Source organism: Mandrillus leucophaeus, unplaced genomic scaffold, assembly GCF_000951045.1.
Source record: "Mandrillus leucophaeus isolate KB7577 unplaced genomic scaffold, Mleu.le_1.0 Scaffold339, whole genome shotgun sequence".
In the NCBI taxonomy this organism is placed as follows: domain Eukaryota; kingdom Metazoa; phylum Chordata; class Mammalia; order Primates; family Cercopithecidae; genus Mandrillus; species Mandrillus leucophaeus.
In genome coordinates, this window is record NW_012103576.1 from 2,635,334 (window position 1) to 2,662,191 (window position 26,858).

At 39.5% G+C, this 26,858-nt stretch overlaps 1 protein-coding gene and 1 pseudogene across 4 annotated transcripts in view; one reads left to right on the forward strand and one right to left on the reverse strand.

The window, feature by feature from the left end:
- Positions 1-26,858, forward strand: part of ENOX2 (ecto-NOX disulfide-thiol exchanger 2) — a 291,251-nt gene that overhangs the window by 240,652 nt on the left and 23,741 nt on the right. For all 4 annotated transcript variants that reach the window (XM_011988827.1, XM_011988828.1, XM_011988825.1 and 1 more), the window contains 4 exons: positions 1,463-1,696; positions 3,939-4,151; positions 5,929-6,035; positions 15,306-15,420. In XM_011988827.1, coding sequence (XP_011844217.1) covers positions 1,463-1,696; positions 3,939-4,151; positions 5,929-6,035; positions 15,306-15,420 — 669 coding nt within the window. The remainder of the gene's footprint in view (positions 1-1,462; positions 1,697-3,938; positions 4,152-5,928; positions 6,036-15,305; positions 15,421-26,858) is intronic.
- Positions 25,707-26,313, reverse strand: LOC105545790 (annotated as a pseudogene).

Below are 26,858 nucleotides of genomic sequence, written 5' to 3' on the forward strand. Positions count from 1 at the left end.
AGCTATTCCCAACCCTATGGGAGCTTTTCAGGGATTGTTACCTCTAATGCTCAGGTAGTTTCCCACACATATAGACATTAGTACTCAGCTAAATAATAGTGGAGGACCCTCTGCATATCTCTGAAGCTCTTTCTCTGTGCAGCTTTCTTCTTTCTGGTACTCTGCCCTATGAACTCTATTTCCATATTCTCCCTAGACTCCCAGTTCAGTCTCCTCAACTTAGGAACACCATCATGCCCTGCCTGAGTTCCCTTCCCTGTGCTGAGGCCCAGAAACTCTCCAGGAAATAAACCGGGGCAGTCATAGGGATCACTTCATTTGGTTCTTGTCTCTCGGTGATCCCTGTCTTCATTGTCTTATGTATAGTATCTTTAAAAAGCATTATTTCATATATTTTATTCATATTTTTAGTTGTTTAAGGTAGGAGGGTAAATCTATCCCCTGTTACTCTATCTTAGCCAGAAGCAAAAGTCTGTGTTGGGTATTATTCTTGAGAGGCAGGTTAGAATGGAGGAAAGCACAGAGTCTAACGTCCTAGATTCAAGAGCCAGCTCTACAGTTTGCTAATTGACCCAGAGCAAGCCACTTAACCTCCCTAACCTCTTTTGATGCTCAGTTTTCTGTTTGGTATAATGTTTACCCTGCAAGCTTGTGCTGAGAATGAAATGAGATAAATTCCTATGGAAGTATCTAGCTGAGCTCTTGAAACTTAAAAAGTACTTAGTTTTTTCCCCACTTTTTGTTAAGAGACATGACTTGGGTAAGTATAGCTGGCACAAAAAGAGGAGGTAGGGAGTTGAATACTGGTTTTCTGAATCCCAGTCCTATACTACCATATTATAATCACACTACATCTCTTTTTTAAGGATCCCAAATTATATGTCACGTGGGTCACACACCACTCTCCATTTTTTTTTTTTTTTTTTTTTTTGGTCAGAAAAAAAAAAAATGGTTCACAGTTGACAAATGCTTCTAGGAAACAATTTTAGGGATTAAAAAGCCAAGTTAATGCATTTCAGTTTTACCAAAATCTTTGTGATAGTATAATGGACACTCTTGAATTTATTTAAAGACAAGTTCGTTTGAGGCCACCTTTTCCATTCTTCCCAGCCCTTAGTACCATATAAGGATCATGCTTGATATTATTACCCACGGAGTCAACCTCAGCCAGAGGTAAGGTATTAGATGGAGGAATGGAACTCTTAAGAACAAGACTAACCCAACCCATAGAATGTGACCTATTATCAGAGATAATTTAAGTCTTTTGATGATTTACGTGCTAAGCGTCGGAGAGAATTTGGAATTGTGTGGTCACTTGGAACTGCTGCAGTGACATCTGAAACACTGAACTTGGAAAAGTATTTATAGTCTTTCATGTCTCTCTCTCTCTCTCCCCCTCCCCCAACCCTGCCACCCCCCGCTCTCCCTCTCTCCTCTCCCGTTCACCCTCCTGTGAACTTAGGTTACCGCATTCGCCTGGGCTCTAGTACTGACAAGAAGGACACAGGCAGACTCCACGTTGATTTCGCACAGGCTCGAGATGACCTGTATGAGTGGGAGTGTAAACAGCGTATGCTAGCCAGAGAGGAGCGCCATCGTAGAAGAATGGAAGAAGAAAGATTGCGTCCACCATCTCCACCCCCAGTGGTCCACTATTCAGATCACGAATGCAGCATTGTTGCTGAAAAATTAAAAGGTATCAAAGGCACTCAAGCTTCATGATTAAAAGAACTCTTTCCTTTAGAGAAGTGTAATAAATATAATTTCGTTGTTGACAGTTGCCCTTTGAGTTTCCTACTACTGGATTCTAAGCATTTCTTGTGTTGAAGCCTTGCAGATAGAGGGGTGTACCTAGTAACTCAAGAACCAGGAAATGTATCCCTACTACCTGTGTCTCTGCTCCTTCATTGTCTCAAGGGATGGCATTTTTCTCTTCAGACATCAAGTGGCTAGAAATAAACAAGTTTTCCTCACTTTTCCACTTCAGAGAATTTTAGGCATGATCTATGTGACTTAGAACCTGTAAGAGCCCTCTTTTATAGTGGATACAAGTTAGGTTTTAATTCCAAGTCGAATGAGTGAATCTGGATTATAGGATTTGATGTGTTCCTGAAAAACTCTGGTAAAATTCTCATTTTAAAGACGAGAAAATTAAGGTCCAGAAAGTAGTCATGCTGTACATTCTTCTTAGATTACTCAAAGACTTAGCCACCACCAACTAAAAAGTAAAGACTTTTAAATCACTTTAAAAGACCAATTTATTTAAAACAGTGACTCTGGAGACATGTAGACATTGCTTAATCAGACTGCTTTCCCATTAGTTTTGATTCTTGTTCCCCTTGTTTGACTCTCAGCCATTTTGTTAATTTAACATTAATTGCTCTGCCTGGTCTCCTGTCTTAGTAGCTCAAATCCAGTCTTTCTCATTTTCTGAGTATAGATGATTTTATTGGATGAATGCTGGTGTCCCATTGATCTTATTGGTAACACCAATCCAGCTCTAATGGTATGAATTTTCCCTTCTTCTTGTGCTCTCAGCTCAGCAAGATACTGCTAATCCTACTTTCCAAATAGGTTTCCTTCACCAGACATGTTTGTACCTCATAGCCTAAGGGATTCACACATGTAAGAAATTGGTTTTGACTTTCTTTAAGGGAAAAGCAGAAAATCTAGAGTCCAGAATAGAGGCACAGAAATAATGGTACATTTTGAAAAACTGGAAAGGCTGAAAGCATTGGTAAGATGCCAGGTCCAAGACTTGCCTATTTGCACAACACCAAACAAATCAGTTTAAGTTTAAAAAAAAATGAATTTAATGGGTGTGTGACCCTCAAGAGAAGCAAAAACTGAGCATCAACATAAAGTCTATATCTAAGTAATAAAGTGAAAAGCTGCTATAAGGGGAGGCTGACTGCTTGTTATATGTCTGCACTGAAAAAGGGGCAAGAGGCAGGAAGTTCAAATTGCAGTGAAAGAAATTTCCATTTGACATAAGGGTTTCTAGCCAGAGAAGGATGTGAAGCCCTTGAATAGATCCAAATGGGCTCTCCCTCTCTGGAGCCTTTAAGAACAGAATGCGTAAGTGGCTATCTTGGGGAGCTGAACCAGAAGCTTTGGAAGAGCTGTGCTCTTAACTATCTTAACTAATCACAGAATAACTCCTAACTAGCTGCAGAAATCTACATGGAGGGTTCTTCAGGCAAGAGAAAAAAGGATATGGAGAAATATAGAAATAAAATAAATTGCATCAAAATAAATTGTGACTGGGACTGAGTGGAAGGCCTGGGGCTGTGGATTGAACACAGGAGTGATACTATAAAAGGTTGAAAATGTACATGTTTGTGTCTAAAGAATGACCCACTTAACTCTTCCCTGAGGCTCCTCCCAACACTGTAATTCCATGGATCCAAGGTAAAGTTACTGTCAAATTCGAGTTAAACTCAGGATTCAACTTTGCTTTTCCTCATTAAAACACAGGACTATAGAATTCTGAAGTTCCCTCACTAATTCATGTTTTTTTTTTCTCTCTCTCCCCTCTGCCCCCTGCCCCCCTTCTCTCTCTCTCTCTCTCTCTCTCTCTCTCTCTCTCTCACACACACACACACACACACACACACACACAGTCAGAGAGGGTAAGAGATTTGCAATACATGAAAGCTATATATCAGTGCAGAAAACTTTTTTCAAGGAAACATTTCTCTTTCTGAAAATTCATCATAGACCACAACCAATCTGACTGCATTGATCCTTCCATTCTTCCTGTTTGTCTGCCTGCCTACTGCCTGTGTGTGCACGTGTGTGTATGTGTGGCTCCTCATCCTCATCAATTCATTTACCCACCACTGCCAAAAACCATGATGCCCTCTTTGCCAGTATGTTGGGAAAATAGATCAAAATGTGGTTACCTTTGTTGGTTATAAAAATACATTTTTTTTCAGATGATTCCAAATTCTCAGAAGCTGTACAGACCTTGCTCACTTGGATAGAGCGAGGAGAGGTCAACCGTCGTAGCGCCAACAACTTCTACTCCATGATCCAGTCAGCCAACAGCCATGTCCGCCGCCTGGTGAACGAGAAAGCTGCCCATGAGAAAGATATGGAAGAAGCAAAGGAGAAGTTCAAGCAGGCCCTTTCTGGAATTCTCATTCAATGTGAGTGGAACTTAGATTTCTGCTGGAATGAGGATAAGTCACTTCACTTAGTTACTTGCTCTCTATGGAAGCCCAGGTCTCCAGAGCCATCCTGTGTTAAGGCTCAAGGCTCCCTTTTTCACTGCCTTGTGCTCTCCTTGTATTGCCAAATGCCCATGCTCCAGTTTCACAGGAGACATGTGGGCACCTGCTAGCTTCATTTTCTCTGGTATATCTACTTCAACTCCTTAGAAACAGTGATCCTTAAGCCACATCCTGTACTTCTACAGCCCTGGGCCTCAGTAGAGGACTGGGTATTTTATTGCTAAAGTTACAATGTAGCATCAACATTTTAAAGCTGCTTTTCTTCAGATTTGCATAATTATCATCATGTAATATGCCTTCTAGAAACTCCATTTCAAAGATCAATGTAATTATATTTCCCAAGGTGATTGGATAAAACTCAAATTTTCTACTTCTACATTTTTGATTTAGTTTACTTTCTTCTGCTACCTTTGCTGGATGTCATAGACACTGGGACAAGGTGAGAAACTACCAAAATGGCCATTTTCAAAAAGAAGTTCTGCTTCATACCTATCTAAGGTCTCTGAAATGAGCCAGATCAGATAAATTATCAAGTAATTTTTTGTTTACCGCATTATAAAATTATACTCTTATTTTTTCAGTAAGAAAGAGTATTCACCTTAAGAGTAAGGGTACAGTTTTATGATTTTGCTTTTAAACAATTATAGTCCACTCTTTCCAAACTTGACTTCCCTGTACTTGACTCATACATAATTGTGATTAAGGGGGAATTGTTCCATTTGCCGCTTGTATTTTGAAAGTATATATGAGCATAAAATCCAGGAGGCAAAAGCACATGTCTTCAGGACTTGAGAATAAATTTTTAAAAAGAGAGAGCAGCACACATCATGGGAATATAAATCCTTAAGTCATTAGAAGACAGGGTGCAAACAGGGGTGTAAAGAGAAAAAAATAATACCTCTGGATTTTCTTGCTGTGAACACCCAACCAGAAAGGGGCTCTTGTCCTGCTTTTCTTTTCCCAAAAGAGTCATGTCTAAGCTTCCCCTCTCTTGAACTGTGATTAGGATAAAGTCGAAGAACATCTGCACACATTTTCCTGTTTGACATTTTAAGAGACCTTGAAAAATACTCTCCAGGACCACACTTACACAGTATCCTTCCCTAAAATTTGTATTTCTCCAGTCAACGAGTCTATCTCGGTAGACTTAAAAAAGATCCACTCCATCTTAGGTTTTGATTTGATGCTTCTAGTTAAACATACCTCAGAATAGTAAAAGCATGAATTCTGTTGAAGCAAAGCATCCAAGTGTGTGTCAGAGCGCTATGAAAGGAGCCAGGGGTAGAATGTTTCTGGTATGGTTTGCCATTTTCTTCCATGCCGTGTGGCGTCACTAGTACTAAACTAAAGACAAGTACTAAATTAAAGTGCATTTGCTGTGACTCTTCCTCTCCTGCCTCCATGAATTCACACCGCCTGTATTAAAACTCTAGTTGTTACCATTTTACCCCAAGCCTCTGGTGTTCCCTTTTGCCTTTCTGTATGTTGATATCTTTTCCTTTGTGTCCCCTTTAAAATCAAAGTACCCCAACACACATAGCCTTTTCCAAGCACAACCACAGCTTAGTATAGTGTCATAACGAGAAGATACAACAAGCCTGATGCTTCTCTTTTATCTCATTTCTTTTCTCCTCTCTTTTTCCATCCCTGGATGATACCCTGGCCTGATCCAACTGCTGATTTGATGCCGCAGTTGAGCAGATAGTGGCTGTGTACCATTCTGCCTCCAAGCAGAAGGCATGGGACCACTTCACAAAAGCCCAGCGGAAGAACATCAGCGTGTGGTGCAAACAAGCTGAGGTTGGTAGCTTTTTATTCTGGTAACCCCTCAGGGGGACAGTTTCTTTCTTTAACAAGTTATTGATTTGGAGTTTAGCCAGAATTAAATAGTGCCAAGCTCCCATGGTCACAACAAGGCCCTAATGAAACACTAAGACATGTTCTATAGCCTGTCACTGTGTCCAGACCACCTGCTGTCAAAAGGGTAATAAATGTGCATGTGCTGTGGTGAATGCATTCTGCTGGTTGGAAACCTTAGCAGTGAAAATGTAGCTGGGATAATTATAAGTTTACTTCTCTAAGCGAGCTAGTCTTGGGTACAACAGTAATTACTGACCTGCGCTTCTAGTGTTAGTAATATTAGGGCTGTCTTACATTTTTTAGAGTGTCTTGACAGTGAAGGACGGAAGCTGCCTGGTGTTACATTGGATCTTTGAAATTTCTGAGCTTCTTTTATCAAACTCATTTAGTCATCTTTATAGGTGGAAGCTTTAAAGGTAACAGGACTCTGATCTTAGGTTAAGGTTGGCACACACCTCTCTGCTTATACTCAAGTGACATTTTTAGCATAACAATAGAATAAATGTGATGTGATTAGGTTGCTATTCTTTTTTTTTTTTTTTTTTTTTTGAGATGGAGTCTCGCTCTGTCGCCCAGGCTGGAGTGCAGTGGCCGGATCTCAGCTCACTGCAAGCTCCGCCTCCTGGGTTTATGCCATTCTCCTGCCTCAGCCTCCCGAGTAGCTGGTACTACAGGTGCCCGCCACCTCGCCCGGCTAGTTTTTTGTATTTTTTAGTAGAGACAGAGTTTCACTGTGTTAGCCAGGATGGTCTCGATCTCCTGACCTCGTGATCCGCCCGTCTCGGCCTCCCAAAGTGCTGGGATTACAGGCTTGAGCCACCGCGCCCAGCCTAAGTTGCTATTCTGAATCAAAGATTAAAAACTGAGATGGGAGATTTCACTGATCTGCCATTGCAAATCCTGTTACATATGCCTCAAGTCCCTATTCCTATGGGCAACTTCCTTACCAAGCCCTAATATTTTCAATTTATATATGCAGCAGCTTTTTCAACTACATTTCTGGTCCTCTTTGCCAGCCTGGTAGCAGTCCCATTATATCTATCAATGTAAATTGTCATATTCCTTAACTTTTAAATAGCATTTACAAGATATTTACATTTATAAAGTGCTTTCACATTGGTTATCTCACCTGTGTGAGCCTCACAATAGACAAGGTGGAGTGAAAAATGTATTGAACTAAGAGCCAGACATGAATTCAAATCTCAGCTCTGACATGTTAGCGCTGTGTGACTGAGCAAGTTACTCAGCCTTTCTCAGTCTCTGTTTCTTCACCTGTAAATTCGAGACAATAATGAAACCAGTCTTATAGGATTAGATGAGTTAGGAAATGTGTAAACAGTTTGAAAAATAGAAATAGTATTACTTCAGTTTTTATTAACAACTTCATAAGGGATAGTGAGTAGGTATAGAATTCATGTTTTACCTGCAGGAAAACTGAAACATAAAAATGTTAAGTAATTTACACAAAATTACAAAGCTAGCAAATGGACTAGAAATTATTCTCCTCACTGTGACCTCTGGTGCAAAATGCTTTGTGGTCTTGAGCTAGTCATTTAACCTTTGTGGCTCTTTTGTTTCTTAACCTATAAAATAAAGATAGTAATTTCTCTCTGTCCTTCACTAGAATATATGAGATATGTTTGTGTGAGAACAATTTGAAAACCATGAAAAGCATTTAGGAAAAAATAAGCCAAATCCTGTTTATAAACTGATAGTATCTGAGCCATCAGTTCTGGCACAGCAAAGGGATCTGGGAGTCACTAGAAAGAAATCCCTGAAGACATCCATCCAATGGGTGGGTGGAGTCATAAAAAGCCAATAGCATTTTTACTTGTTTTTTAAAGAATTAGGGGAATAAAGAAAACAATTATCTTACTGTAGCACAAAGTGGTTTTAGAATCCTAGGGCTGCCTTCTGTTGTTCACCTTTAACAAACCAAATTCAACTTTGTGATTCAAATGTTTACTGATCACTTTCTCCATCTCAAGCACTATGACAGGCAACATAGAATGAAATAATCTTTGCCCTCAGGGAGGTAGAAGGGTAATGAAAGTGATCAAGAGAAGGGGAGTTTCACACGCTAAATTTAAAATATCCAGTCTTCAGAAGAATAAAAGTTGAGAGAAAAATGCTCAATAAGTCTTATGATTGTAGAAAAGCAGAATAGGCATTAAGTTTCTACCTTCCCTTTGATACACATACACTTCTAACTTCTCTTTGGGTTAGAAGAAGTTGGCTGAATGGCCCCACCCTTTAAAGAAAGCCTTGACAGTACAACCTTGCCTTTTTGCAGGAGGAAGGAAGCCTCTGGTTGGAATGCTGATTTGCCTAGGTCACAACAACACCTTTTTTTTTTTTTTTTTTTTGGAGACGGAGTCTCGCCCTGTCACCCAGGCTGGAGTGCAGTGGCGCGATCTCAGCTCACTGCAACTTCCGCCTCTCGGGTTCAAGCAATTCTTCTGCCTCAGCCTCCCGAGTAGCTGAGACTACAGACACACGCCGCCACGCCCAGCTAATCTTTTGTATTTTAGTAGAGATGGGGTTTCACCATGTTGCCAAGGCTGTTCTCGAACTCCTGAGCTCAGGCAATCTGCCCACCTCGGCCTCCCAAAGTGCTAGGATTACAGGCGTGAGCCACCATGCCCGGCCGTCACAACACTTTTGTAAACTATGTGGCCATAAAATATTACCCATCAATCATATTCATCAAGGGTCTGTGTAGTTATTAGATTGATACAAAAGTAATTGTAGTTTTTGCCATTAATATTTCAAGCCTACTTATTTAGTGGATATATACTTGAGTTTAATTAGACTCACAGTAGAGATAGCTGTACCAGTGAGCTGGACACTCCTTAGGACCTATAGAGAACTGAGATATTTGCACCCTATTACCCAATATTGTAACAGAACTTCCTTGGCAGAGTGGCGATGATAAAGTACATGACCAGCATGACTTTCCAGGAGCTACATGTTTCATGTTGTGCCTTGTAGACTGTAGAAACCCCAAAACCTCCTTCCTGCTTGTTTGATTGAATTAAATTAAGGTCCACCTTGAATATCTCAAATTTTGTTCAATACTACAACAGCTGAAAGTGGGACATAGCTCATAACCTTTCTCTGGTATTGCATTCCCTAAGCCTAAAAGATCTCTTTCACTTTATATTGGTGCCTCTTTAAGTCAGAGTTTGTTTTTGTTTTTATTTTTGTCCTTATTTTTTTTTTTTTTAACCTCTGCAAACTTTTACTTGATAGCAGGCAACTGTGAGGACTGAAAGCAGGTATCCTGTGGGAAATAAACCATCTTCTTAAATTGTGGCTGCCTCTTAACACCCCTTGAAAATCAGAACATCTCAAAAACTTAATCAACTAGGCTGGCTTATTTTTGACCTAGGCATCCAAGCTACATAGAACTCATAAGCCAAGGGTTTCATCAAAGTGAAAGTTTCTGACGTTCAAGCTTTTTACCGGTTGCGTCTGAGAACAAGTCAGCCAATGACCTCCTCATGTCACAAAGTACCTGTTCCTTGTCTCATTGTCATCCTTCTACCAGCAGCCAACACGGTCTTATTCTGCTGAGAGAAAGGATGTAGCATATGAAGGAAAAGTTTCCACCTTTGGGGAGCTTAGACACTGACTTTGGTAGTGTATGTCAAGCAGACTAGTTTGCTAATGAGTCTTTTTCATTGCTTTATGTTCCTGATTTATTTGTGTGTGAGGTCCCTGCTAATACAACTGAAAAGGGTATTAGGAGAAGGCTGAATGAAGTCCCTCCGCTTACTAAAATTTGGTGTCTATAGTGACTTTACTGGCGGTTCTATGTGTTGTGGGAACTCTTTTTCCACAGAATCACTTAAAACCTATGTGTTTCCCTCTAACTGGCCTAGATTAGAAGCTAAAGCTTTGATAATGTGTAAAAACTGGAGCCATAACAGTAAGCCCTAGGAGATGCCCTCTAACATCCTTCCTTAGATGCAGTTTTACACCACTGGGCTAGAGGAAAAGGGACTTGATGATTACTAGTATTCTTGTAGAATGAAATACTGTGATTGCTAAAATAACTTTCTTTATAGAATTACAGGCCTACCATTCCAAACTCTGAAGAACTGTTTGCAGATAGATATTCAAATAATCCACATACCCTTGGTTTAGGACCCATCTGCACTAACACCAGCTATTGGCCTTCAGCCCTCAAAAAACATACTAACACAATTTGGATCAACCTAATTTGTATTTCTACTGTGTATCGTGCAATAGACATTAATTAAGAACCTGAGTTTGTACTTTGCTTCATTATATTAAATGATATCTCAGAATCAAATTTCTACATAAGTGTAGAAGCTATCTCCCTGTCCTCTGCTTCTTTCCATTCCCTTGTCTGATCCCTTCTTCACCAATCTTCCTCTTAATGTTGAAAGTCTTAGGCTGGGCATGGTGGCTCATGCCTGTAATCCCAGTACTTTGGGAGGCTGACACAGGCAGATTGCTTGAGCTCAGGAGTTCGAGACCAGCTTGGGCAACATGGTAAAACCCCATCTCTACAAAAAATACAAAACTTAGCTGGGTGTGGTGGCCCATGCCTGTGTTCCCAGCTACTTGAGAGGCTGAGGTGGGAGGATCACTTGAACTCAGGAGGTCGAGGCTGTAGTGAACACCACTGTACTCCAGCCTGGGCAACAGAGCAAGACCCTGTTAAAAAAATAAAAGAAACTCTGGCTAAGTAGAATTTTGTTATACATTTAATAAGAAACTGATTTTTCTAGTAATCATGTTCCTATCATAAAACATGAATAAGATTAATTTAAATCCACATGAATTTTTGTGAAACTATAGTTAATTAATGTGTAATGATTTATGATTTGCTTACTTTATGATAAATCAAAAATGTCAGCTGGTACAGAAGTGGTTCTTTTCATGCATTTTCCTGTCTCAGATTTCAGTTTTATTCCACATGAAAGTACATTGTCCCCCATTATAGAGTAGTGTGTGAATTTCTAAGCTTCAGAAAAAGTTATTGTTAGATCAGACTCAGTCATTATAATGTGTTTCCAGAAATCACTAACAGTTCACTGTTGAAATGAAAAATATCACAAATCTACTGTGGGCAGGAGAATGGTATAAAAACTTTAGGAGGGCTATCTTACCTTTTTTGTTGTAGTCTATCAGTGATGTGACCGAGTCAATTTCAGGTAGAGATTTACAAATGCAAATTGCTGAAAAATGTTTCTGCATGCCATTGCCATTCTTTTGGTTTCGGCACTGGATTCAAAATGCCGGGATGGGAAATGGGGCAAATCCGGGAGACAGCTATTTCCTTTGCTGTCTGCTCTTCAGTGGTCAGAGTTTTTCCCCTGCCTGCACCTATGTCCAAACTAGGTAGAATGCCTTCCTCATGGTCATGTCACTTTTTAGCCCTTCACTCTGAAGGTATTTGTTAGGATTTCCTTCCCAAAGTAGAGCTTTTCTGATCCAACCGGAGAATACAGAAGACAAGTAGCTCAGACGTCAAGTGCTTTAAGGGAAAGATTTTCGAAGAATTAAAACCTCACTCCTTATTTTTGGGAGTACTGTCGCTTACTAAATGTTCCCCATAAGCTTACTTTAGTATAGTACCCCATAACCTCTGCTGTTCTCTTTACCTTTTATCCCATTCGTGTGATATAGTATTAGGTATTTATAGAAGAATAATGATATGATACTGAGCTTCTTTGTAGCTAGAAAGGATTGTCTAGTGGGAAGGTGGTTCTGAGCTCAGCCAGTTTGCCTGCCTGACTGAACAACTTAGGAAAACATACCTCTTAGTTTTTCTTACCCTTATTTTATTATCAGTTAAAGCAACTGGTGATTTTTATTCCTGAAGTACTTTGAAACATTTAAGTAAAATTTGTTCATAGGTCTGTTATATTTCCAGAGATTTTTGAAGATGTGAAAGACTTCTAGATAAACTGTATCACATAATTTTTTAACTTTTTATGTTTCTAAGAAGAGATTACACTTGTTTGCCCAGCTGGAAGAAGAGAGACGTTTTGTGGATGCTGAAAACCTAGAGGACATGCCTTAGCTTTAGCTCTCAGATATTCCTGCCCTGGGACATTTCCCTAGAAGGAACACATTTTACTCTTCTGAGAAACACAGTAACTTTCTCAGGGTTATGTGACGTGTTTATGAATCAAGAGTTGGTCTCTGCTTATACTCTCCAACAGTCTACATTTTTGTTAGGTAACTAGAAAGTCATGACTTTTCCTAATGCAGTAAGTTGTACAATATTCGAATTTGCCAATGTCAAACTTCATTATAATCACCTTTCCAGTAACAGCTCTTTGATGATAACTGAAAATCAGACTCCTGAGATAGAATGAATTCTCAGAAATGAGAAATTCCTTTATCGTTCTCTGTGTAATAAGTTTGAATAAGACATAGCAAATCTCTCTCTTGACATAGTCCTTTAAAGTTCATTTTTCTCAAGCAAGTCATTATTTTATTCTATTTTAGGTAATGCCCCTGAAGCACATGGGAGAGTCTATGTTAGCATCTTCTTTCTCTGTTCTTAACTATCAGTGATGATACTAAATAGCTCACTTTTTTAAAAAAGAGTTTTTTATTTATTTTTAGTAAAAACTTAACTTGAGATAGAAATCATTATTTTTCCTGATAAAAGGAATAAAAAGGAGGATGTTGGTTGGGATAGTGACTAACTACACCATTAATTATTTTAAAATCCATTTGAAATATACATAATTCCCCTAAATGGAGGCAATTTTCACAGACAACTTCGGATATTTCCTGTGTACAGCCCAGTACAGGCTAATCCAAGCAAGGAATTCTCAGTTCAGTGCTGAGGAGCCTCTGACAGGCATTAGTTGGCCTCTAAATGATTGCAAGCTGCTTCAAAATGCACAGTTGTTGTGTTTACCTTTTTAAAGTGACTTTTCTCATGGAATCTTGATCATTTTCAGTGTTTTTCATGCCTTCCTGAAGGTCTGTGTTTATATTCGTTAGCACTTCCCTTCAGCCTAAAGAACTTTCTTCATTTTCTATAGCATATTTCTATAGCGCAAATCTGTTGGTGATGAATTCTTGCATTTAATTTTGTCTGAAAGTATACCTCAGCTTTGTTCTTGAGAGAATTTGTCTCTGAATACAGAATTCTGAATAAATGGATATTTGTATTTCTTCATGAACTTTAAAGATATTATTTCTCTGACTTCTGGCCTTAAATTGTTTCTGAAGGAAGTCAAAGTATTCAAATTGTTGTTCCCCTCTGTATAATGCATTGCTTTTCTCTGGCTGCTTTCCAGAGTTTATCTTTATCTTTAGCTTTCTGCTGTTTTAATATGATATACTTTTTTCACACATATCCTGCTTGGGGTTCACTGAGCTCTTTGAATATGTAGATTAATGTCTTTCATCAAATTTCAGAAATTGCCAACCCTTATTTCTTCAAATCTTTTAAAATTATTTTCTTTCTCCTCTTTTTCTGCAATTTTATTTACATGTATCTTAGATCTTTGTAATCTCACAAGGTCCCAAGGCTCTGTTTTTTAAAAATAGTTATCTTTCTCTGTGTTCTTCAGATTGGATATATTTGTTGTGCTCTCTCTTTAAGTTCTCTCATTATTCTGTCATCTCTATTCTACTTTTAGGCTCATCTGGTAATTTTTATTTCAGATATCATTTTCTAGCTGTAGAATCACCCAGATGTGGTAGTTATCAGACAATATTATAAAGCAGCTATTACAACTATTCTCAGTGATGTAAAAGAAATATGCTCATAATGAATGTAAAGATAGGAAATCTCAGCAGAGGAATATACATTTTTTTAAAGAATCCTTGGTTCTTTTTATTTCCAGGCAAAAGAATCCTTGGTTCTTTTTATTTTCAGACAAAAGAACTCTTGGCTCCTTTTAAATGTTTCTATTCCTCTGCTGAGATTTTCTATCTTTTCATTCATTATAAACATATTTTCTTTACATCATGAGCACAGTTATATTAATAACTGCCTTAGTTTCTTGTCTGCTAAATTACCACATCTAGGTGATTTCAGTGTTGGTCTCTGTTAATTGTCCTTTCTTTCGGAAGTGGGCCATCTCTTCCTAGTTTTCTATGTCAAGTAATTTTGGGCTTTTTCCTAGATATGACAGATATTATGTTGTGAAGACTCTGGATTACACTATGTTCTTTCAAAGAATGTTGACTTTGTTTTTGTTTGTTTTAATGGTCAATTTACTTGGTTGGATTCAAGCTGGGAATTCTATCTCTTGGATGGCAGCTCAGTTGTCATTTCAGTTCTTTTAGCCTTAGCTGTGCTGTTGGGAATCTTCCTTATGCTTTCTTGGCTCAGGTATCATGCAGACATTTGAGCAGATCTTATATACAGAATTTAAAGTTCTTTCCCCCTGCCTCTATTGTCTCCTTTCTGGGATTCCCTTCTTGCTTTCCAGTGGCTATAACTGCCCTGAACTCTCCTTGAGTTCTTTAGGCCATAAAGACTATGGGCTTTCTATTAGAAATTTAGCCATCTTATGAGGTGCTAACTTTGGTCTACCCTCAGACTAAATTGCCCTTTAAAACCTGAGAGACTCACCCTATGCTATTCCTTTCTTCCAAGTATCAGCTTCTCTTCAGAATGTGTCTGCTTTTGTTCACTCTCCAATGTCATCAAGTAGTTATAGGTTTTATTTTGTGTTTTGTCCAAAGATTATAGTTATTATCCATGGGAAGGTTGCTCTGGTAGAATATTACTCCTGAAAGCTCATCTTTGCTGTAACTTCTAAAACTACAAAAACTCAATTAAGAGTTATGTTGAGTAAAACTATAAAAGGACAGACAAGAGGATGGCAAGCAGCAAAATTAAAGGGTCCAACATGGGGAGGTGAAAATGGCAGAACCCTTAAGGGAAAGTCCACAAATCCATGTAAGAGGTAAAATGTCTTTCATGGCCAAAAGTACTTTCTAATATGATAGGAATATACGAATCATAGACTCCTGGAGCCCTGGGTCTGGAAAGAAAGCCTAATGCAAGACAGAGCGTAACCAAGTCTGCTTTGTCTGATACTGTTTTACTTTCAACATGCCTCTTTACCTTAAGAGTATTTGGAGGATTTTTTTCCTAATATGTCAAAAAAAATGCTGCTTTATCTTATGCTTAACTCTGTTCATTTCCTCAACATTTTCAAGGAATTCCTACCTAAAAAGTATACCTTTTAACCTTAGGAAATTCGCAACATTCATAATGATGAATTAATGGGAATCAGGCGAGAAGAAGAAATGGAAATGTCTGATGATGAAATAGAAGAAACGACGGAAACAAAAGAAACTGAGGAATCAGGTAAAGATAATTCTGTTTTCTTTATTTAATAAACATGTACTTGCAGACATGATATTTTCAAACTTTTAATACCCAGTAAGGTACGGTCATCAACCCATCAGCCTGGATACCAGCTGGAAATAATTGGTGAGGCCATATATGTACACACTGGCTGAGTATCAGCCCTGTGGCTACAGGATTTTCTGTGGTTTTCACTTATACATACCTTGCATTGAAGTGCCTAATTAAAAGTGGACTTTCTTTTCCAAAAAACAGTGGGTATTTAGGCAGCTCTAACCTAGTATAGTCAGAACCTCACTGTGAGACAGAGGCCATGTTATAGGTCCTTAGTGGGACCCATAGGGCAAACTTTTTGAACAACTGATAATACCCTCCTCTTCAATTTCATAATAAACTATCTTGGATGGGAGAATTACCATTGCAGATAATAAAATAGCAAGAAGACTACTCTTTTTAGGCAAACCATTCCAGACAATCTTAGGAGTCAGATTATAGGAAGTTACAATGGAAAAGCCACTGGACCTAAAGTTGAAACACCTGAGTTCTAGTCCAAACTCTGTCCTTCTTGACCTAGGAGGAACTTCTTCCTCACTGAGCCTCAGCTTCCACACTTGTAAGGAGTACATTATAAAAACCATTTAACGGCCAGGCGCCATGGCTCAGGCCTATAATCTCAGCACTTTGGGAGGCCGAGGCGGGTGGATCACCTGAGTTCAGGAGTTTGAGACCAGCCTGACCAAAACGGCGAAACCCTGTCTCTACTAAAAACATAAAAATTTAGCTGGGCGTGGTTGTGCATGCCTGTTATCCCAGCTACTCGGAAGGCTGAGGCAGAAGAATCCCTTGAACCTGGGAGGTGGACATTGCAGTGAGCAGAGGTCGCACCATTGCACTCCAGCCTGGGCAACAAGAGCAAAACTCCGCCTCAAAACAAACAAACATAAAAACATCTAACAGGGATTTTCTGATGGTTAAATGAGTTCATCCACTTATTTAATAACTATTACATGCTAAGCACTATGCTAGAGATTGGAGATATAGTTGTATACTGTTCCTAAGGTATGTGTGTGTATGTATGTGTGTAAACAAGAGAGAGAGATTGTAATTCAAATCTGAATTTCCTGGTTCCAGTGCTTGTATAGTGAAGTCAACAGCTCTATAGCCACTTGAGTGGTCTTAGAATTTTCACTCCATGAACAGAAACTCTGAAGGAAAGAAAAACACCAAGTCAGACTTTGAAAAAGGTATTCATTAGCTATTACATCTGAATTTTTTCTATTTTTGCCATATGTTTGAACCCTAAACATACAAACTGCTATCTATATTGAATAAACTCTTTGTAATCAGTGGTTATCTAGCATTTTCAGGATAGTTAACTAATTACTGCAAATAAATACTGTAAACTTATAGCCAAAGTAAACAGGATAGTTAACTAATTACTGCAAATAAATACTGTAAACTTATAGCCAAAGTAAACAAAGAGTCGAATAAGAATTGAACTATTCAAATTATTTAAGTGCTTAGCTATGATGTTTTATAGCTGATTAGTCTTTCACTTGTATGATTGTTTACACCTCAGTATCTACAGTATTGTACACAGTGTTTATCCAGTGTTGCCATGAAATAAATGCTACCGTAAGTTTGAGCATCCACTTGATAAATTGCTGAGTTTGTGGAGTTATTGGGGGAGGAGAGGGGTATATGGAAGATTCAGATTGAACACACTTACTAGAGTTATATAATTGCATTTTGCTTCTGTATCTCTTTTGAGTTAAAAGCTGTATTGGCTACTGCACAGAATCTTATTCGTTTAGAGACTGGAAACTCCCTGACAGATCATCTTATAGCTATTTTCTTTCCTGTTCCACATGCCAGGATGCTGCTTTGTCAAATAAAGCTATCTACAATAGACTTAATGGAGCTTACCAAATAGCTTTTCTCCCAGAAGGTTTCAATTCATTTTAATTCAAGGACTTTTGTGCATTTTTCTTCCCCTCGATTGTATCTAATTCTGTTATCTCGCTTCTATAGTACTCAACTGCAGAAATCCCGCTCAATGTGAGCCAGTGTAAAGGTCCTCAGTTTTTATCTAAAGCGGCTACATGTTTTAGCTATCATTTGGTTCCAATTAAAAGCTTAAGCAACTAGATCTCAGAGTTGTTTTTTTCCTCTGTCCTTGCCACCAAACTTGAATTGTAGGAGCCTATGGCATGTTTCTGGTTAGATTTTACTTCCCAAAGAAAGTAAAACCAGCCTAGAAGTCTCAGTTATCTTTCCTTGGACTGCCACAAAATTTCTGTTATTTGAGAGACTCTGTATTAGCCAGCCCATATTTGTGATGCAGTACTTTAAGTACTCTTGCCATGGAAGAAAGGACTGATGTACACAAAGCAATCTATTGAAGAGGGAGAATCACATCAAAGCAAATCATGATAGTGTAAAACTATTTCATTATCTTGTTAGCCATGATGGAAAGTACTGTACCCAGTAAACATAAGAAAAGCTGTTCCCTGTCAACACCCATCTTCTGCTCTCTTTACTTAGACTAGTGGTTCTCAGACTTGGTATACTGAAGAATCATTTGGGTTACCTTTACAAATTCAGATGTCTAAGCTGCAGAATCTGATCCAATAGGTCTGTAATAGGGTTGAGGAATCTGCATTTTATCAGCCATCCTAAATGATTTTGATGCTCGTGGTCTGGGAAGCACATTTGGAAAATATTGACTTAGACTAATTCTCCTTCATTGTTCTGGCCAAAGTTTTCTGTTCCCTTGATATTAATCTAATCTCATTCTTCCTCCCCCACCTTTTATTTTCCATTATTGCCACTTTAAGAGTTTGGCCAATTAATTAACAAGCACTATGTCCTATAAGCTGATGGAGATAGAGATATAAATATGTGTAAATCCACACAAAATTTTAGAAATACCACTTGCTGCTAACATGGAAGGTACTGATTAGAATGCAGCAGGGCAAGAGATATCAGGTGTGGGCCAGAGTTGTCACAGTCAGTGAAAAATTGATCAGGTCCTCGAAAGATGAACAGGTATAGATGATAGGAAGGAAGATAAGAAAGCATCTTGATGATGGGGGGAAGGGAGGGAGTAAAAGGATCGGGGCTCAAAGAGGAAAATAAGCATGATGTATATAGGGGACAAAAGACTGAGTAGAGTAGATGGGTCCAAATTATGGAGGGCTATGTATGCCAACCTTAGACTTCGCATAGTAAGCAATATGCCACTGTAAGCATATCTTGTCCGTGGCACTAATATGATGAAAGCAACATGAATTATACATTTTAAGAGATAATCTTCAATTAAGAGAGTCTAACCAGATACTTTTACAGGAAGTGAGATGTAAAATGATGAGGGTGGGACCAGAGTGAAGGCAAGAGGAACTGAGACAAAAATGGTAGAAGAAAAGGAGGCAGTGGATTCAATGAGATTAAAGATGCTAGGAGTCATTTTCAAGGAATATACCTAAGTCTTTAGTGCCAGATTGGATATAGATGATTAAGAAAAGGAAAGAGCCAGGAATGAATCTGTGTTTTCTAGTCTGAGAGATTGGAGACCTGTTGGTTGTATTGGTTCACTAGAGATGTCATAACAAAGTACCACAAAGTGGGTTGCTTAAATGACAGAAATGTATTGTCTCACAGTTCTGGAAGCTAGAAATCTGAGATCAAGATTTCAGCAGGGTTAGCTCCTTGTGAGGGAGAATCTGTTCCATTCCTGTCTCCTAGTTTCTGGTCATTTTCCAGCAATCTTTGGTGTTCCTTGTCTGGTAGATGCATCATCCCAATTTCTGCCTTCATGTTTACATGGTGTTCTCCCTGTGTGCATGCCTGTTTCTATGTCCAAATTTCCTCTGTCAATAAGGATATTAATCATATCAAGTTAGGACCCACCATAATGACCTCATTGTAATTTGACTACCTCGTAAAGAACCTGTTTCCCAATAAACCAGATTCTGAGAGCTTCAACATATCTTTTTTGAGAGGACACAATTCAAACCGTAACAGTAGAACTGACAGAAATGGACTGATGGATGGGTCTGATTTCCAGAATATGATGAGATGAACTGGAGATAGTAGATCATTGAGAAATGGGCAGAAGGGATTTGTATTCAAATTAGAGTTGAAGAAACTAGAAGGAATAGTAGATGGTAGTGAAGAGGTATTGGCTGAAGCCCTGAGAAAATTATTAAAGGAGTATGAAAGGCAAGTGAAAGAAGAGCAAAAGGTTGAATATAGAATTGGGGGGGCTACCCACAATAAGGGAGAAGGAAAGAAAGAGGAGTTTGCAGAGGAGTTAGAAAAAAAGCAGTTCTGAGAGGGTAGAAGAAAACTAGAAACAAATTGGGTTGTGGAAACCAGGAAAAGCTTTTATAGAAGTAAGTACTCATTGACATTAACAGATGTTACAAAGAAAATCGGAATTGAGAGAAACAGTGCTGGGCAAGAGCTATTTTAGTAGAGTGATAGAGGTAGGGCCAGAATATATGACATTAATAAAATAAAGTAAACAAAGACTGTAGGTCAAGAAGTCGGGTACTAAGCAAAAGGAAATATATCACAAACGGCAACGAGAATCGATGAAGTTAAGGATTTTTGTTGTTGTTGTTGTTGTTGTTCAATAAAAAGGAAGGAGGCAATGGAGAGTATGAGATTGAAGATGCTAGAAAATAAAAGAGTACTTACGGAAGCGGAATCTTTGAAAAAAAGAAAGGGAAGGGATCCATATTCAAGTGGCGTTTACTTTAGAGAGGAGAGAGCCCTCTTTCTCTGAGACAAGAGAGGGGAAGCTGAAAGTGTGTAGGTAGCCCAGTCTTCTCCATATACTAACAGATTGTTTATTAATCACAAAAATGATTTGGATATGAGACCACGAGGAGAAGGGAACTGATTTGGAATAAATGCTATGGGCAGTATGGAAGGAAGAAATCAGTGAGAGGTGAGAGATCCATCAGCAAGGGCCAACATGAGTGTGTATTGATCTAGTTGCCTAGCTCTACAACTTCCTATAAGAGTTCTCTGTGGCCCAGGATAAGAGAGAGTGGAGTCAAGTGACTGTGAGTTGGGGTTTGGCATGGTAAGCCTGGCCAAAGGTTTTCAGGAAGCTGAAGCAATACAAGGCACTAAGGAGTTTGCACTGGGATCTATTCAGCCAGAAAGCAGCTAATGAACTAGCTTAGTGAAGTTGGCCACTCTGTGAGATTAAAGATCCCAGCAAGGAAAGAGAGCAGTCTTGGGGTGATGAGAGGCAGTGAGGAAAATGGCAGATGAGGATTCTATGTTTGAGGTGGGAATTTAGAGATCTAAGAGGGGTAACAGTGAGGTTCCAGGTGCATCCATGCTGGCAGAAGCCTGATTAGAATGGAGACAATAACCTGTAGAGGCAAAGGAAAGCAAGGCATTGTGAGGTCGGGAAACTCACTTGAGATTTTTTACCTGAGCTGACCTGCAACCACCCCAATAGGTCTTATTCATATCATTTCCTGCCCTTTCTTCCCACTCTGTTCTTTTCAGCTTTTTCCCTTTGCGAATCTCTGCAACTCAAACTTTCTTATGAGCCTTGAGTGGAATGTTACCCATTCTTCCTTCTATAATTTCGTAACATTTTTGGCATCTCCTGTAATTAAGCTTTAAAAGAGTGGCTGACTCCCTGAATTTACTTCTACTAATTTTTTTTCTTGTTTTCTTTATACCATTGAAGAGACTCAGGCACTAATTTTTTAATGGCACAAAATAATTTTTGATCTTTTGTTGTACAGAAACATGTCTGGGATTTTGCTGTTAGTGGCTCCTCTAAAAAGAGGAGTTCACAGCTGCCTTCATACTTTCATATTGCCATGATGAACTGGCAGCCTTCAGATCTGAGGAACAATTGTCATAAAGAGAAACATTTTCCCCACATAGGAAATAGTCATAAAGCAGAAGCCAAGAACTAATGATGGCAGGATATGAATACATTCACTGTACTATGCTCTTTAGTATCGGGACTGATGGATTCACCTACTCAAACATATTATTAAAAGGTAATATTGAACTTTTCAATGTTCTGGCAATGTACAAAGAACTTCAACTTCAGAAATGGGCCCAATTAATATTAAGTCTGTGAAAGGAAAGACTTGGTGTCCTCATTAAAATGACAAAAAACCCTCATTTCAGAGAGTGGGAACTATATTTTGTAGGTAAGGTCCCCTCAGTAGCATTACAGGCGATCGCATTTTCTTTTGCTTGGTGACAGGTCCACACTGAGAAGATTATTATCTGCTCCCACTTGGCTGCAGGTATCTATCACTGCTCATCAGCATGCCCTTTCCCCCAGGACAAAAGCAGTCTCTCCTCCTCGTTTTCTCAGAGGGAAAATATTTTTACATTTAAACTGGAGAATACACCTCTAATCATTCTCCTAGATCTCTGCCCTTTTCTCTTCCATGTATCTCCATGTGACGTGTAGAACATGAGCATAATTACTGACCTGCAGTACAAGAAGAAATAAAAGGAGGAAAATGAAATATCACTATTTCATATTGAGCCGTGTGGACTGCCAGAGGACAAACATGCAAACCAAAGCAGAAATAAATAATTGTTAATCTGTAGGAGTCACTTGATTTACAGAGTAACCTGTGTACTATTCAGCCAAACTCCAGCTCAAGATACTGTCCTTGGTACTCACCCCACAAGCAAATCAAATATTTCTTCCTCTGTTTGGCAGATAGTTAGTATGCCTTTTTCTATAGAGTTTTGTATATAAAAATAATCTTCACTCTTAGCATCTTCTTTTGATGTTGTGGTTGTTAGTGCTTGTCTGATGAAAAGTATCCCAACCACTGGAAAAGATGGCAAGGATAGATATTATTTGGAGTGCTTGGAATCCAAAAGACACAAAATCTGCATAACAACAAGAATTAAAATTAATAATAAAACCAATCATAAAATGAGTATGTCATGCCAAAGATCTTTTTGTAAGTTTTTAAAACTAAAGTGCAAGGTTTAAAACTGCTGTATCAGGACCATTGCATGGCCATCCACAGAAAACAAATGTGGATGCTAAGAACACCTCAACAACACTGGTAGTAGAAGATTATTTCTAACCAGAACCCTTCCTATCACATTGCCACTTTCTGCTTTGGATAGATAATCTGACCACAGCAGCCTACATCAGTACATACTAGTTTTAGGAAAACCCCCATGTTCAAGGAATTGAATTAAACCCAGCACCTCTCTAAAGGCAGCTTCCTTTTAGGAGTAAGGAATGTTTTCACACTAATACAGGTTTTTTTTATATATATATATATTTGTCTTAGTCCATTTTATGTTGCTGTAAAGGAATACCTAAGACTGGGTAATTTATAAAGAAAAAAGGTTTATTTGACTCACAATTCTGAAGGCTGGAAAATTCAAGATTGAGTATTTACATCTGGTAAGAGCCTCAGGCTGCTTCCACTCATGGCAGAAGGTAAAGGGGAGCCAGTGTAGGCAGAGATCATATGGTGAAAGAGGAAGCAAGAGGATAGGGGAGGTGTCAGGCTTTTTTATTTTATTTTATTTTTGAAATGGAGTCTCTCACTGTCGCCAGGCTGGAGTGCTGTGGCGCGATCTTGGCTCACTGCAACCTCTGACTCCCTGGTCCGGGATTCTCCTGCCTCAGCCTCCCCAGTAGCTGGGATTACAGGCACACGCCACCATGCCCAGCTAATTTTTGTATTTTTAGTAGAGATGGGGTTTCATGTTGGCCATAATGGTCTCAATCTCCTGACCTCGTGATCCACCCACCTCGGCCTCCCAAAGTGCTGGGATTACAAGCATGAACTGAGCCACCGAGCCCAGCCAGGCTCTTTTTAATAACTAATAGAGTGAGAATGCATCCCCCTCCCCAGGAAGGGCATTAATCTATTCATGAGGGATCCACCCTTATGACCTAAACACCTCCCACTAGGCTCAACACCACCACATTAGGGATCAAATTTCAATGTGGGTTTTGCTGAGGAAAAATAAATCATAACCAAACCACAGCAATATTTCATCTTTGTAATGTACAAGTTCTTTCCATTCATTATTTAGAGGATGAATCTTCTCTTTGAAATTCCTTTAGATAAACCCTTCTTTCACCATTTATAGCTAATAATTTTTATGGTTTAATTTCTTTTTTTTTTTTTTTTGGAGACAGAGTTTCACTCTTGTTGCCCAGTCTGGAGTGCAATGGTGTAATCTCAGCTCACCGCAACCTCTGCCTCCTGGGTTCAAGGGATTCTCCTGCCTCACCCTCCCGAGCAGCTGGGATTACAGGCATGTGCCACCACAGCCAGCTAATTTTGTATTTTTAGTAGAGACAGGTTTCTCTGTGTTGGTCAGGCTGGTCTCAAACTCCTGACCTCGGGCCTCCCAAAGTGCTGGGATTACAGGCATGAGCCACTGCACCCGGCCAGTTTAATTTCTGTCACTTTTTTTTTACTTTCTTCTACCCAAAGTTCTTCCCTATAAGTAATTAAGAAAATTCATATCTTTGTCAAATTGCCTTTTAACTTTCTTATACATTTAATATACAAATTGTAAATTTGATCCATTTTTTATTTTTATTTTTTCATGTCAGAGTTTGATTTAGTCCTGCTGCAAACACATGGAATCTGAAAAGTTTAATGCAAACGGAATAGATTTCTTGGGATCTAATATTTTTTTAATTGCCTGATAGCTTACCCTCTAAGAAAACTTATTTAAGAGAGGCAAATTATTTTGGGAAATGAGTATGAGAGGTAGTAGTAGGAAGTTAAGGAAAATCACCACTACATATTGCGGAAATGTATTGGAACGCAAATATGGCCCAAAGAAAAAGCTCCACTGAAAAAAAATGTTGAATTCTGACCGTAGAACTAGCACCCTGCTCCCAGGTCAATAATTTGAACAAAAAAAAATAAAAAAGACCTTGCTCAATCCTGAGGTTAGTGAAGGAATATAGGAGAGTTGTGTGTTAATGTGACTCCTGAAATCAAAGAGCAGTACTATTCAAAGGGCATAATGTCTTGATCTCAGGATCAAATATTCTAGACCTTGAGTCGAATAATCTGCATTACAGTAGAAAAATGAGGAGTGCTTTATGCATGTGGATTGAGGGCACACCAGCAACCTACATGTGCAGCATTCTCTAAGCCATAATGACCATTCTCATCTCCCACTCAGGGCAGGAATAAGACTCTTCTCTTGCAGCACTCTGATAAGTTGGGTTTCTTCTTCTTCTTTGCAAATAATAGGGAAACTAAACATTTATACCTATTGCACCCCCGAAGCTGAAAGCAATAAAGAATGAACACATACAGCAGGCTGTTAGACGCATCTCTGTTTAGGAATTGCCTCAACATTGGGTTTCTATTGACAGAACAGAGGAAGTTGCCTCTGACTTTCCTGAGGCTCCCATTGTACCCTGGCTTAGCAGCCCACAGTTAATTTTAAGTGGCAAAAGAAAATTCCTCCAGGATAAGAAGTTAGATTTCTACTAAAACAGTGTTCTCCATAGGGTATATGAGCACATTCAACTGTCACTAGAAAAGAACCTGAGGGCGGACACACGGTGCCTACTGCTAGAAATCTTGCAGTTAGATTAGAATGGAAGAGTGTCTGAGTTTTTAGGTAATTTTAGACGTCAGGATATGGCTGACAGGTTATGTTCAGGGCCTACGCTTGATACTCTCAAAATACAAACAAAAATAACTGCCTAGAGAGAACATCCACGTCCTAAAAGACAAAACATTTTATCTGGGTGAAGAGATGACTTAACTCATGAAACTTGAGAACACAGAACAAAAACAAAAATAGTTTCCTTGAACATATTCAACTAGAAGGGCAAGGCATTTTCCTACATAAAACATTATAATTTTCCCAGTACTCCAAAGGTTTTCCAATAAATAATTTTTCAGTGAAAAGGCCTGGATCAAACCTAGAAGTGACACCAGTCCCCGACAAACACAAGTCACAGGTCCCTGTGCAGGTCTCAGGATCGAGTCGTCCAAGAACACCAACACTGCCATGAGCCTGGCCTGTGGTTTCATCTTTCTCAAAGGGACCAGCTGGAGGGTCCAAGCTGCTTTACAGAAGAGTTCTATCTGGTAAGCCCAGGTGGTGAACGAAGCCAAAGATGACAACATAAGAAGTGGTCAAAGGCAAGGTTTCCCAGCGCTGCCTTTGTCTTCTTCCCACGGCCTGGCCTGAGTGCTGAAGCTGGGCCCCAGGAGGAGAGTTCTTCAGTGGGGCCTGCTCACCCAGGCTGGAGCAAGTCCACTGGCCTGTCATGCAGGGAAGAGCTCTGGCAGGCTTTCTCCATAGCAGTACTTTGCTATGGGGTCCCAGTCGGTGTTCTCATGCTGCAGGCTCTGGGATGAGGTCCTGCTTTTGACCAGGCACAACTCCAAGTGATCTTTGACTGCCATAGAGAGGTTCTGGAATGCCACAGCTGCCCGATTGAGGAAGTGCTCCAGGAGAAGTTGCTTGCTGGGCTGCAGGCAGCCGGAGACACAGTACTCAGCAGCCATTTGACCAGCAGCCATCGCAGCAGTACTGCTTTGTGCTAGAGACGTTGACGTTACAGCAGCCATTCACCAGCAAATCCTTCCTCTCACAAACGTAGCTGAGTTCATCTGTGATGAGGTGTTTCCCTTTAATGGAGTTGCGGCACTGATTGCTGGGAGGACTGCTATTGCCGAAGTTAAACTGCACTTTCCACGGGATGGGCTGATCATGGTCTTGAACCTGCAGGGGAATTCCCATCCCTCACTGCCCTCTCCTCCTGCTTGGAGGTGCTGCTGAGGAAGTAGACAAGCACAGCCCAAAGACCAGGGCGAGAACCCACTTCTTCCGCAGAAGCCGGCGCCACACCATGGCCGCCAGGTTCACCATCCCAGCGCGGATGTGGGGTGCTGCGGCCAGGGCATGAAACGCAGCAGGCCCCGCCCTTGGGTGCCGGGCAGCCCCATCCCTCCAGGCGGGCGCGGGCGCCAGGGCCTGCGGCCCAGTCTGCTTTAATCCGTTTTAAAAATGTCTCTTTTTCTGGGTTTTGTGTTCTGTTAGTAATCAAAAAAGGTATAAACTACAAATGTTTCCATTAATTTGGCGTGTAAACAATAGAAACTAGTGGGATCATATTTTTTAAACCATAGTCATAAGCCTGAAACATGATTTTCTAAATTGTATTTTCTGGACTACATTGAAACTAGTGTTATTGACCTCTTTAATACCTATGGAAAACCCACTATAATTATTTGGTTCTCATTAAAAATAAGGTTGAGGAGATGGCTCAAAATAAAAGCCGCAAGGCTTTTTACCTGATTTATGTCTACCCTTACACAATTTTTTGCTTTCCACTTCATTCTACCTTTCATTCTAAAGGTACTCAATGAATGTTTGTTGAGTGAATGAAAATCTGATTAAATATTTTGAAATAG